The 12,651-nt window shown below is 44.7% G+C and overlaps 1 protein-coding gene across 3 annotated transcripts in view; it reads right to left on the reverse strand.

The window, feature by feature from the left end:
* LOC133362090 (E3 ubiquitin-protein ligase COP1-like) overlaps positions 1-12,651 on the reverse strand; it is a 14,418-nt gene continuing 1,767 nt past the window's right edge. For 2 of the 3 annotated variants that reach the window (XM_061581054.1, XM_061581055.1), the window contains exons 2-9: positions 11,607-11,755; positions 8,110-8,169; positions 7,785-7,882; positions 6,355-6,416; positions 5,079-5,198; positions 3,932-4,081; positions 3,190-3,303; positions 1-1,100 (exon numbers count right to left, since the gene is read on the reverse strand). In XM_061581054.1, coding sequence (XP_061437038.1) covers positions 939-1,100; positions 3,190-3,303; positions 3,932-4,081; positions 5,079-5,198; positions 6,355-6,416; positions 7,785-7,882; positions 8,110-8,169; positions 11,607-11,743 — 903 coding nt within the window. In that variant the 5' untranslated portion in view covers positions 11,744-11,755 and the 3' untranslated portion in view covers positions 1-938. Of the gene's footprint in view, positions 1,101-3,189; positions 3,304-3,931; positions 4,082-5,078; positions 5,199-6,354; positions 6,417-7,784; positions 7,883-8,109; positions 8,170-11,606; positions 11,779-12,651 lie in introns of all 3 variants that reach the window. The other variant, XM_061581053.1, reaches the window with a different exon arrangement.

A 12,651-nucleotide genomic window follows, 5' to 3' on the forward strand; every position in this document is an offset into this window, starting at 1 on the left:
TAAGCGCTTTAATTTTGAGCGTACACGCAACGAACAGAAACAATGAACGTTCACTTTACAATCAAAATGCAATCAAAATGTTTTTGAGATATCAAAGATTGCATTTTCAATAAAAACTGCAGAAGAAAAATATTAAATAAATGTGGATATCTACATAAAATGATATTATAAGCACACTATCCTAAAAATACAGCACCATATTTTAACACTAAAGCAGTCACTGACTCGCAACAACTTGCAATCAGAAGTGACAGAGTTAATTTCGGGTAAAATCGATGAAAATGGGGTATGCCGATAGCATAAAAAATTAACCCGTAAAAACAAAGTTTTTCACTATAAATCCTTTATATGCGTGGCATCGGGGCGGCTAGAGTCCTCTCGTCCTCTGGCTTGAGATGGCTGCCACCTATGGGTCAGATGAGTGTCTGCCACCATTAAACAATTGGTAATTAAATATTTAAATTTCTCTAAACTGTGTAAAATTTAGGAATTTTTTTTTCAGGAAAATGCATTGTCACGCACAACGAGTCTGTGTGCAAAATGTCAGCTCGATTGGATCACGGGAAGTGGGTTAAAAAACGACCGAAAGATTTGCACGGTCCTAAGCAAGCAAGCGAACTTAATATAAAGGATTAAAAATGAGATGTGATTGAGCAAATCTGAGATCAGATTTGGAATCGGCACCCTGAAATTAGTCTAGAACAGCTGCAAAAGTCCAGGCCAGAAAAACATGCTGTGTTGTTGTTGTTGACCAGTGTTAACGGCGAAAGTGTCCACCCCCCCACCTCCTCTCTGAAAATTGATGAAAAGCAGCGACTTAAAACTGAACACCCAAAACATTTGAACTGCGGTGGCTAGAAGTCTCCACCCTGGCTACCATTTCGCCAAGAACAATGGAATGTAGAACAACGTCGCTCAAAACAAACTCCGATTCTCTTTTAATCCTCCGATTCAGAAGTGGTGTCGACATCTGGACCCTCAAACCACTCAAAGGGTGAGTGTCGCCGTTTTGCAGGAAGCTTGATGGAAGGTGATGCAGAGGCCATCTTCCCTTGTTTGATCTTTGCTGTCAACGTGGTTTTTCTTGAGAACTCAATCGCCTGTAACAAATGAACACATCGAAGACAATTGGGCATCGTCAAGAGTCTAAAGTGGTCCTCCTGCTCAAGTGAGCGTGGCTTGGTGTTCGTCTCTCGTGACGAGGTGCACGGCTCCTGCGGTGGATCGTGAGAGATGGCGATTGCGCGGGGAGGTCTTCGTCCGGAAGTGGAATGATTGTGGCCGATGAAGTCTCAATGCCACAAAAACAAGAATGTGAACGTGAAAACGAGGGCTCAAAACATCTGACACGAACACAATATTATTGTAAACATTAAACAGCATTTACATAAGAGGGGGGGGGAGCACTCAAAATCTCCACACTGATAGAGTCAAGAATCCATGGCTACACTGCCATCTCCTGACCACCTCGTAGGCCAAGCCTGGCAGTCCCCGGCAGTCTCCCACCGACTCAACCCGCGTCATGTCCGAGATCTACGTTCATCAATGGGCCCATTGCAGATTGGTCAAAACAGTCGGCTTGAACGGGTGGGGTGACCAATCAGGTGACTGCATTGATGCCGCTACACGTGGACTGGGAATGAGAGCAACCGCCAGAAGAAATGCAGCGAGACACGTGGGAAAGAAAAGAAGTCACGTCACTGCAGGCAGAAGGAGCTCTGGTGGGAGTTCTACAGAGGGTGACCGCTGTACACGGCGTCTTGGAGGATGGTGGGAATACACCCGCAACTTGACCCCAGCACACACAAGCAGGCGAGCAATGAAACGGTGCGCCCATTTATAGAGAATGAGAAGATGTATTGATACTGGAGGAATGCGATGAGATATGAAGCTGTTTTCACAGATGTCCAGTACTATTAACTTTGTATTTTTATATGACCAGGTGAGGCCCACTGAGCTGTATAGCTCTTGTTCAGAAGTGTACTGGCCACAAATGACAGCTCAACTAAGTGGCCTATCACGAGGACATGTATAGCAGCCAAACGTGGAGGGGAAAATCGGAGAACCTGGAGAAAAATCCACGCGACCACGGGGAGACCTCCTGTATGCCAGGTGAGGTCGTTCACATTTCACAACAACAAACAATACAAAAACACAATAGGAGCGCAAAGTGTAGGGAAGGTAAAAAGTTTTTTTTTTTTTAAAAACCTAAACCATTTTTTTCTTAATTGTTTTTTTTACCCTTTTATCTGGCAACAAAACTGACACCTTTTTTACGAGGAGCCATGTTTGCATAGACCACAATACCTGCAGTCGGAATGCAAACAAAAAACACAACTCTGATAATGCATGCACTGTCCTTGAAGTTGATGTTTATCTTACCAGGCAAGGCCCACTAAACCATCAGCTTCTCTCACAGAAGCGTCCCGGCCACAAGCGCGAGCAGCTCTACGAAGCGGCTCACCACGTGAAAGATTGTTGAAGAGCAACAATGATATTTTGGAGTAAGAGAAAAAAGTGCGTGACATCATCATCATCTGCAGTCACGAAAGCTTTAAATCGAAATTTAACCGCCTCTACGGGGAGGGTTTCCACATAACTTTGAGATCCTTCAACAAGCTCCGTGATAAGAAGGCTCAGCTAATTGAGTCTCTCACCTTTCTGAAGAGATGCCGCGACTCTAAGGTAATACCAAACGCTTTTACACTAACATCTGCTGCTGTAACTTCTTCTAGTTGAGTAACTGCAGCTACATATCATTAACATTCCTTTCCTTTGTTACTGCTAATCCCTGCACCCCCCCTTGGTGCTGTTGATCCTGCATAATGCATGGGCATAATATGACTTTGAAACCCCCCCGCCCACCTCCTACGTATTTCCCATGAATATGCTAAATTCCTCTTGATATGCACATTCTTTTGTTAAGGCGCTCTTCTTCCACCTCCAACGCAGCTTATATATAAGCTCCTAGCTTGGCAGTGTCTCATTCTTCACCTGAAGACGGCTGCTTGCGTTGTAGCCGAAACGTCGTGAGAATTATATTATTTTATTATGTTTTATTTTTATTATTTTATTACTTCCCTTCTACGTGACTTTACCGAAAGAACCAAGAAGATCATCATCATCATCAGCATTGTTTAACCTGCCGCGCCGGGAGATCAAACGGCACTGCGAGTCTGGTGCACTCACCGTCTTGACACTCGTGACAACGACGGCAGATCTCATCTTGCCTGCTGCCCTGGCCTGTTCAGTTCGCTTGGACGGCATCACGCCCGACACACTTGCGAGCAGCTCTTCGTCGACCTAACGTATAAACGTGAATATTAATGAACAACAAATCACGCAAAGATCCTGCAATTTAAAACATTTATTCGGCCTTGCCGGAATACGAGTGCACTGTACGAGCAAATCTACATTTGCATTTTTTTTATTTTGGGAATTCAGAAACCCGTCCCTTGGTCACGGGCATGCTTTGTGAGCACTCTCCGTCTCTGGCACATTCATCCTACGTTCATTGAACAAATGCTCCAAGCTCGTCAAGATGTCTATTCCACCTTCCCACATCCAGTGACCCTTTGAATCTGATTGATGGTGATGGAGACTCGCATTAAACTGCAGAAGTGATTTTAGTTTTTAAATTGTAAATTTTTGTTTAATGTTATTGTCAAATGAATGGCTTAGATTACAATGACATAGTTTATTAGATTACAGCAATTATTTAATTATCTGGGAAAAACTCTCCCCCCAGTTGATGGAGCTCTGAGTTTGACAGCGCACCAGCACATTTGGAGAATGCTTCTATCCAGCGTGAACATCCACACATGACCCAATCATCCCTAGCGCTCAAGCGAGCCGCTTTGTCCCTACGAGAGTGGATCGAGTCCCATTGCATCGTCCAAAGAATTTCAATCAAAGCAGTCGCATTACTCACCGTAAAATCCATGCTGTCCGAGCCCTCAGAGTCCGACAGATGCAAAACTTTTCGCTTTTTCTTCACGACCTCCCCCGTGACAAGGGGCTTGGGGATGCCGCCCTTGTAAGGCGACTTGGCCACTGTCACCGGTGCGAGCAAAGGTGGAGTCTTGCAGATCGCACGGACACACAGAGATCCCCCAGTTAGGCCTGCAGGCTTGCGGGAGTGCCGTGCTGATCGCAAACAACTGACGTCAGCGCTTAGCCCAGCGGGGTTTATTGAACAAGACTGACTGATGACTAAGACCCGGCAGGTAAAAACTGGTCCAGATCTTGGTAGCTTGGATGAATACTATATTCTTAGGTTTTTTCGGTAAAGTCACGTAGGTAAAAAATTTAAATTAATAAAAGTAAAATAAAACAAAATAAAATAAAAAATCACGACGTTTCGGAAGCAACACAAGCCTCCGTCTTCAGGTGGAACCGTCACAGCCACGACAGCCGTATCAAGTAAATGAGAGATCACAAGAAATACCACTCCGTATATATAATGGTTGAGGGGGGAAGGGCCCGGAAAGGCACACTTTTTTATTAATATGGTAAGGTGAGGCTTAAGACTAAGAATACTCTGGGCGATTCTCAGCCGGAGTGAAATCGCCCAAAAAGAGGCGGTACTCCACAGAACGTGACATGACGCTGATTGGACTATATCCAGAGGCACAGTGACGGCTAGCGTGACTCTGTGGTTGAATGAGATTGGTGGTGCGTCGCCCAATCGCCCTAATGAAGAAACCGCCCCTGGTTGCAATCGAAGCGTCGTAATATGCCATTATTTAATTTACTATTTTATCTTTAGACATGACTTAACCGAAAGAACCAAAGAATAATTCCTGTAGTCACGAAAGCTCCAAAATTAAGATTGAATCATGTTTACATTAACCACAATACTTGTAGTCAAATGCAAACAAAAAAACAATACTCTGATCATTTATGCGTTGTCCTTGAAACTGATTGGTCCACACCAGAGACAGCTTTCTTTAGAGCCCAGTCTCATATGGTGTTCATCAGTTTTGTTGCCAGAAAAAAGGGGGAAAGCCCTCTCGACAAGCGAGCTCTGCGGCACCGCACTGCTCCTGACGCCGCCGTCACAAACAACGCCAACTCACCGCTTCCAGCTGCATCTTCTTCTGAGTGAGCAGCTCCAGAATGCGGTTCACGTCGGCCAGCTCCAAGCCATCTCGGTCCAGCGCCAGCAACTCCTGGATAGTCTGCCGCTGATGGACGCTCTGTGAGGAAGAGGGGGGGGGGGGGGCGGCAGGGTGGAAGGGTCACGTGACACGGTGATCAAGAGACGTGGCCGGTCACCTCCGTGAAGTGCGAAAAGCACTTGCCGGGAGTCGTCTCAGCAGGGTTCTGGTGGTACATGTTGTTTGTCGTTTATTGTGAAAATTCCATCACAGTTCCTATGTGATCACTGTTTCATTGCTTTATTTTGGTGATTTCGAAAAGTTTACTGGTTTGGCCATGTTTGTGTTGTTGTAGTACAGAGAAAGACTGATGGCCTTAATCTAAGTTGTCTGGTGGTGGTTATTGTTGTTGTTTGACTTGCATCCCACTGGGATCGGTGTACGGTGTTTTTTCTACAATATTTTGCCGTCTTTTCTTGGATTTTCTGTTTGCACTTAGTCACAAAGTCACTTTAAGATGTTTTCTTGTTCATGTTTTTGTTGTTTGTTGCGGTTGCACCCGATTCAAGAGCCGAATGGCTCACAGGGCTACACCTAATCAATGAACTTGAACTTTCAGCAAAGTTCATTGCGTTGTCCACGCGACACCGACAGACCGTAGCGCACGGCGCGTCTTCGGCCAGTAACCTCCAACCGTGGGCCATGTAGAGGACTATTTAACAAAAATGTTACATTTTAGTTTGGCCAGCTAAGGTCCACTGAGCTACATACCTCTTTCTCAGTAGCGATCTGGCCACATCTCCTTTAGCAGTGGCAAAATATAGTGATAGGTTTTTACCCTTTCAACTGGTACAAAAACTGACACCTTTATACAAGGCATCATGTGTGCAATAACCACAACACAAGCAGTCAAAATGCAAACAGAAAGACACAACTCTGATGATGATATGCACTGTCCTTGAAGTTGATTGGTCCACACCCGAGACAGCTTTTCTTAGAGCCCAGTCTCCATTGGTGTTGGACCAGATGACGCCAAAAGGCGTACAACTCAAAGACAATGCACTATCAGAGTATTGAGAGCTCGGGGTAAGCATTTACACTATGAGACATCTCCTTTACCAGTGGCAAAATCTAGTAATAGGTTTTTACCCTTTCAACTGGTACAAAGGTGACAGTTTTTGTACCAGTTGAAAGGGTAAAAACCTATTACTATAAAATGTGCCAGTGATGTTTTTCCCTGCACATCTCCAATCACCGGTTGTTCCATCTCGATTCGATTCTCTAGCCGCTGACGCTGCTTCAGGACCAGCTCGTTCACTGCGAAAAGACGCGTGTGGGGGAAAAAGCTGTTAAATATTAAACAACGCGAGCATCATACTCTTAGGTTATTTAGGTAAAGTCAGGTAGGTAAAAAATTAACCCGTAAAAACAAAGTTTTTCACTATAAATCCTTTATATGCGTGGCGGCTAGAGTCCTCTCATCCTCTGGCTTGAGATGGCTGCCACCTATGGGTCAGATGATTGCCTGCCACCATTAAGCAATTGGTAATTAAATATAATTAATTTTTTCCTAAAAAGTGTAAAGTTATGGAAAAAAATTTTCACTAAAAAAAATTGTCACGCACAACGAGTCTGTGTGCAAAATGTCAGCTCGATTGGATCACGGGAAGTGGGTTAAAAAACGACTGAAAGATTTGCACGGTCGTAAGCGCGCAAGCAAGCAAGCAAACTTAATATAAAGGATTTAAATAAAAAACGACCGAAAGATTTGCACGGTCGTAAGCGCGCAAGCAAGCAAGCAAGCGAACTTAATATAAAGGATTTAAAAAGGAGAGTACTGTTAAACGCTGGGGATGTCAACGCTCGGTAAAGTAGAATAGTACCTGTTAAATAAGATGGTCCAAATATGTGTCGTTAAATCTTTTTTGCATGGTTAATAACATCTTTCCCATTATTACTCAGCTTGTACCCATCATCACAGTTGAAGTTATTCTAGATTTGAAGCTTTCGTGACTGCAAGGATTCATATTCTTAGGTTTTTTCGGTAAAGTCACGTAGGTAAAAAATTAAAATTAATAAAAGTTAAATAAAAATAAAAGATTTTAATTTTATTTTTATTTTACTTTTATTAGTTGAAGTTACGTCTGTGTTTGTATATCTGGATGGCTTCGTGTAAAATTCCGTCACAGTTCCTATGATTGCTTTTTCATTGCTTTCATGGCTTTATTTTGGTGATTTCGAAAAGTGTATTGTTTTAGCCATGTTTGTGTTGTTGTAGTACAGAGTTAGACTGATGGCCTTAATCTAAGCTGTCTTGTGGTTGTTGTTGTTGTTGTTTGACTTGCATCCCACTGGGATTTTTGCACACAGCGTTGGTGTACGGTGTTTTTTCTGCAATATTTTGCTGTCTTTTCTTGGATTTTCTGTTTGTACTCAGTCACATATTCACTTTAAGATGTTTTCTTGTTCATGTTTTTGTTTTTTGTTTGTTGCAGTTGCACCCGATTCAAGAGCCGAATGGCTCACATGGCTACACCTAATACATGAAACTTGAACTTGAACAAACCTTTGATGGTAGCCAGGAGGTTTGCAGAGCATCAATCGTTGAAGGCCTGTGTTGCATTGCCGTGAAACAAAATTTGCGAAAAATGCAGGTGGATGGAAAATAAGTAAAAAACAACTCACAGAGGAAGTTTGGATATATCTGCTTTGAATTCTTAATGGCGGAACTGCACTTTGGGCAGCTATTGTTCTCCTCCAGACTCCGACGGATGCATTTGCAACTGAAACGCAGACAAAATGCAACGGCGAGTAAATTGGCAATCGCCGTTATCAGCATCATTGGAAAATTTACCAATCACCGAATATTGTCGCGCATTCGCCGGACGGTGGAAAGAAATGGAATGCAACAACAAAGTACAGTAAAACCTTGGATTGCGAGAAACTTGGTCTGCGAGTGTTTTGCAAGACGGAACAGAAGCAATTCTCCTCCGAGCAGACACGCACATACCAGAAGCTGTGGCCACACTTGGTCATGTACGGCTCTTCTATCGTGTCCAAACAGATGGGGCTGAACATGCAACAGCACAAGGGAGACGAGCAGACATTGGCAACAAAGGAAGAGTTTCCAACACAGCCCTTGTGTCGTGACATAAGAGGGGAGGGGCTGCTGGGGGCTCTGGGACCCTAGGCAGATAAGCCCTTGGCGACAGGCACTAGGATCCCAGGCTACCCAGACGCTTAAGCCCCTTGGCGCTAGGCGCTAGGATCCCAGGCACCCCAGACACTTAAGCCGCTTGGCGCCACCAACAGGGGGGGGCTGTGTGTGCTCTGTGGGATATCTGGGGGCGCACACAACGCCACCCCTCGTTGGGGACGAGGCATAAAAGGGCAGCTCCCTGGACGATTGGGGCCAGTTGTAGCTCAAGACCCAAGACCCGAGACCAGCCATCTCAGGACCCTGGGACACTGTGAGGGCCAGTGGTGGGACTCTGGAACTCCCGGCTCTACGTCCTTGTGAGGGCGAGTTCCAGAGCGTAGCCAGAGTAGTGTATCTAGGCTGTGTACCTAGGCTGTGTACCTAGGCTGTGTACCTAGGCTGTGTACCTAGGCTGTGTACCTAGGCTGTGTATCTAGGCTGTGTCGCTAGGCTGTGTACCTAGGCTGTGTATCTAGGCTGTGTCGCTAGGCTGTGTACCTAGGCTGTGTACCTAGGCTGTGTACCTAGGCTGTAACAGAGTATCAGGACTGTTGGAGTGTTGGATTGTAATAAAGAAGTTACCTCTACAAGTGTCTCCGGAACCCATTACATTTGCATCACAATGTCATGGTAATTTCAGCTCCCAATGCTGATGTACATTTGTTGATATAACTGATGCCACGTTTGCCAACATCAATCATTACATGTAGTCGCTGCCATTCATTTAAAGTAATTCCCTGCCTTCATCCATAACGCTTTAAGAAAAGATATGTTTGGATTAGTATGAAACATAATGGAACCACATCTCAATATCAACGCACTACTCTTCTCATTCAGGTGATCTAATCCATAGAACTCTTACAGCCCAACCAGCCTTCATAGATGTTCCCAAACAGCACTTTACCCAACAAACTAAAGAGGGCTATGGTGGGAGACGTATCTTGTTTTGTGTGTGTGCACATACACAAAGACAAATATCCCCCGTATAGCCAGTACAGACTGTTGGGGCAAGTGCTGTTTGCGAGCACCTATGAAGGCCGGCACGGCACACGAGGGGGTGGGTGGCCAACACCAGTGGCGATGTTTACACACTGCACCAGGTGCTCATTTAAGGCCGAGTCGACCTAGGGAAGGCCCAGGATTGGTTCAAATAATCGTCACTGGTGTTGACCGCAAGCAGGGAATTGAACTCGGGTCGCCAGGTTCGTAGCGCAGCGTAGCGCTAACAGCTGCGCCACCGCTCCCCACCCACTACACTATACACTACTATACACTACACTATACACTACACTATACACTAGTGCTGTACTAGTATACTATACTATACACTACACTATTATACACTACACTATACACTACACTATACACTACACTATACACTAGTGCTGTACTAGCATACTATACTATACACTACACACTACACTATACACTACACTACTATACACTACACTATACACTAGTGCTGTACTAGTATACTACACTATACACTACACTATACACTACTATACACTACACTACACTATACACTACACTATACACTAGTGCTGTACTAGTATACTACACTATACACTACACTATACACTACACTATACACTACACTATACACTACACTATTTCAAACACATGTGCACATACAAATTGTATGGACATGTATTTGTGTGTGGGTGTGCGTGTCTAATTTAGTCTGCGAGTACGTATTTTGTATCTTGTTTTTACGCATCCGTGTAATCTCTGCGTGTCTGCACGTAATCTGCATGGTGTGTGTGTGGTCTTTGTGGCTGTGCGTGGCCGCGTTTAGTCTGCATGTGTGCGTCTCTCGTCTGTGTCCGGACGCATTAGTAAGTCACATACGCGAGTCACCTCTGGCAATCACTTGCCTGCTCACTGCAGTGTGTGTGTGTGCGTGTGGGCCAACAGCGATTGTAGGGAGGGGGGAGGAGGTTAGGCCTAACTTCACAGGCTATTTCGTGTTTATCACAATGGGAATTTAAAAAAATTAACCCGTAAAAACTAAGTTTTTCACTATAAATCCTTTATATGCGTGTTCAATGCGCCACAACCCAGCCCACATTGGTCTTTGAAACGGGCGGCTAGCGTCCTCTCGTCCTCTGGCTTGAGATGGCTGCCACCTATGGGTCAGATGATTGCCTGCCACCATTAAGCAATTGGTAATTTAATATTTAAAAAAATTACCTAAAAAGTGTAAAATTTAGCAAAATTTTTTTCACGAAAATAAATTGTCACGCACAACGAGTCTGTGTGCAAAATGTCAGCTCGATTAGATCACGGGAAGTGGGTTAAAAAACGACCGAAAGATTTGCACGGTCGTAAGCGCGCAAGCAAGTGAACTTAATATAAAGGATTTTAAAAAACCTTAGCTTTTTTTTCAGGTACTCTCATTTCCTGGCACACGCAAAATCATTATTAAAACGGATTTGGTAAATTTAACACAAACGAAACAGCATTTCCCCACACAAATCCGGCTTGTCGCCTGATGAAGCCAGTTGCAACTACTGGAGAAACGTCGTACTCCGATTGTAAATGTTGTGGCTTGGCTCTCCAACACACCGGTTAGTGCTGAACTAGTACACTATACACTACACTACTATACACGACACTACACTATACACTACACTATACACTAGTGCTGTACTAGTATACTACACTATACACTATACTACTATACACTATACTATACACTACACTATACACTACACTATACACTAGTGCTGTACAAGTATACTACACTATACACTACACTACTATACACTATACTATACACTACACTATACACTATACTATACACTACACACTATACACTACACTATACACTAGTGCTGTACTATTATACTACACTACACTATACACTACTACACACTACACTACTATATACTACACTATACACTACACTATACACTACTATACACTACACTATACACTACTATATACACTACACACTACACTATACACTACTCTATACACTAGCACTGTACTATTATACTACACTACACACTACACTACTATACACTACACTACTATACACTACACTATACACTACACTATACACTACACTACACTATACACTACACTACACACTACTATACACTACACACTATTATACACTACACACTACTATACACTACACTATACACTACTACACACTGCACTACACACTACACTACACACTACACTTAAATCAGTGAAACCTGAACCAGCCCCCCCCCCGACTAAGTGGTCCCCAACACGCGGCGGCGGCGGCGAGCGGCGTGGTCACGTGGGGACCAACAGCAGCCGCGCACTGAACCCACCACGCCCAGTCGCTCTCCTCGACGAGCCCGCGGCGGGAGGGCGCCTGCGGCCTACTGCGCTGGCCGCCTCGAGGCGCGCCTCTCCCGGCAGCCCCGCTAGGCGAGCCCGAGGCTTCGGCCCAAGAGCAGGCCGACATCGCCGGGGGAGTCTGTGAGAGAGGCACGCGAGACGCTGGTGATGATGACGACGACAGTGACACGTTGTTTGTTGTTGTCATTCAAACGTCGTGAAGGAGGAAATAGAGAAACGTCGACACCACGGGGCCCGGATCTCCCCCACTCACACACAGTGCGCTAACAACTGCACCACCACTCCCCACACACACACACGGTGCGCTAACCACTGCACCACCACTCACTCACATACAGTGCGCTAACCACTGCACCACCACTCCCCACACACACACACGGTGCGCTAACCACTGCACCACCACTCATTCACACACAGTGCGCTAACCACTGGACCACCACTCCCCACTCACACCACGCGACAGCCGAAGTCACGTGCAGAGAAAATCGATTCAAGGTCAAATAATAAACTCGGATCGATTCCTATTGGGATAACAAGTGAATCGATTGTGGTCAAAAATGGAGCCGATGGAATCGATCCCTAGTGGGACTGCATTGGAATTGACAGTGGTGGTGAGTGCAAGATGGAATCGAATACATTTTCGATTACGTGGGAATCGATTATGGTGATTTGTTCTAATGAAATGGATTCACATTAGGATAACGTAGGAATCGATGTAGCTAGTGATTAGAGCGGATAGAATCGATTCCTATTGGGATACCATGCGAATCGATTGTGATAGAAACGGTGAGCGGTTTGAATCGATTCCTATTGAGATAACATTGTAGTCTATGGGTCTCTGTGTTGTGAGTCTGTCTATGGATCAACCTTCATCATCACCACCCAATATCACCCCCCCACTACCCCCCCCCACGCACCCATTTTTAATATTTTATTATTTACCTTCTACGTGACTTTACCGAAAGAACCAAGAAGAAGAAAATAAATCTATATATATAAAATCGCAAATCTGTC

This window comes from Lethenteron reissneri, unplaced genomic scaffold, assembly GCF_015708825.2.
Source record: "Lethenteron reissneri isolate LAM-NWPU_2019-01 unplaced genomic scaffold, ASM1570882v1 scaffold_1361, whole genome shotgun sequence".
NCBI lineage: Eukaryota > Metazoa > Chordata > Hyperoartia > Petromyzontiformes > Petromyzontidae > Lethenteron > Lethenteron reissneri.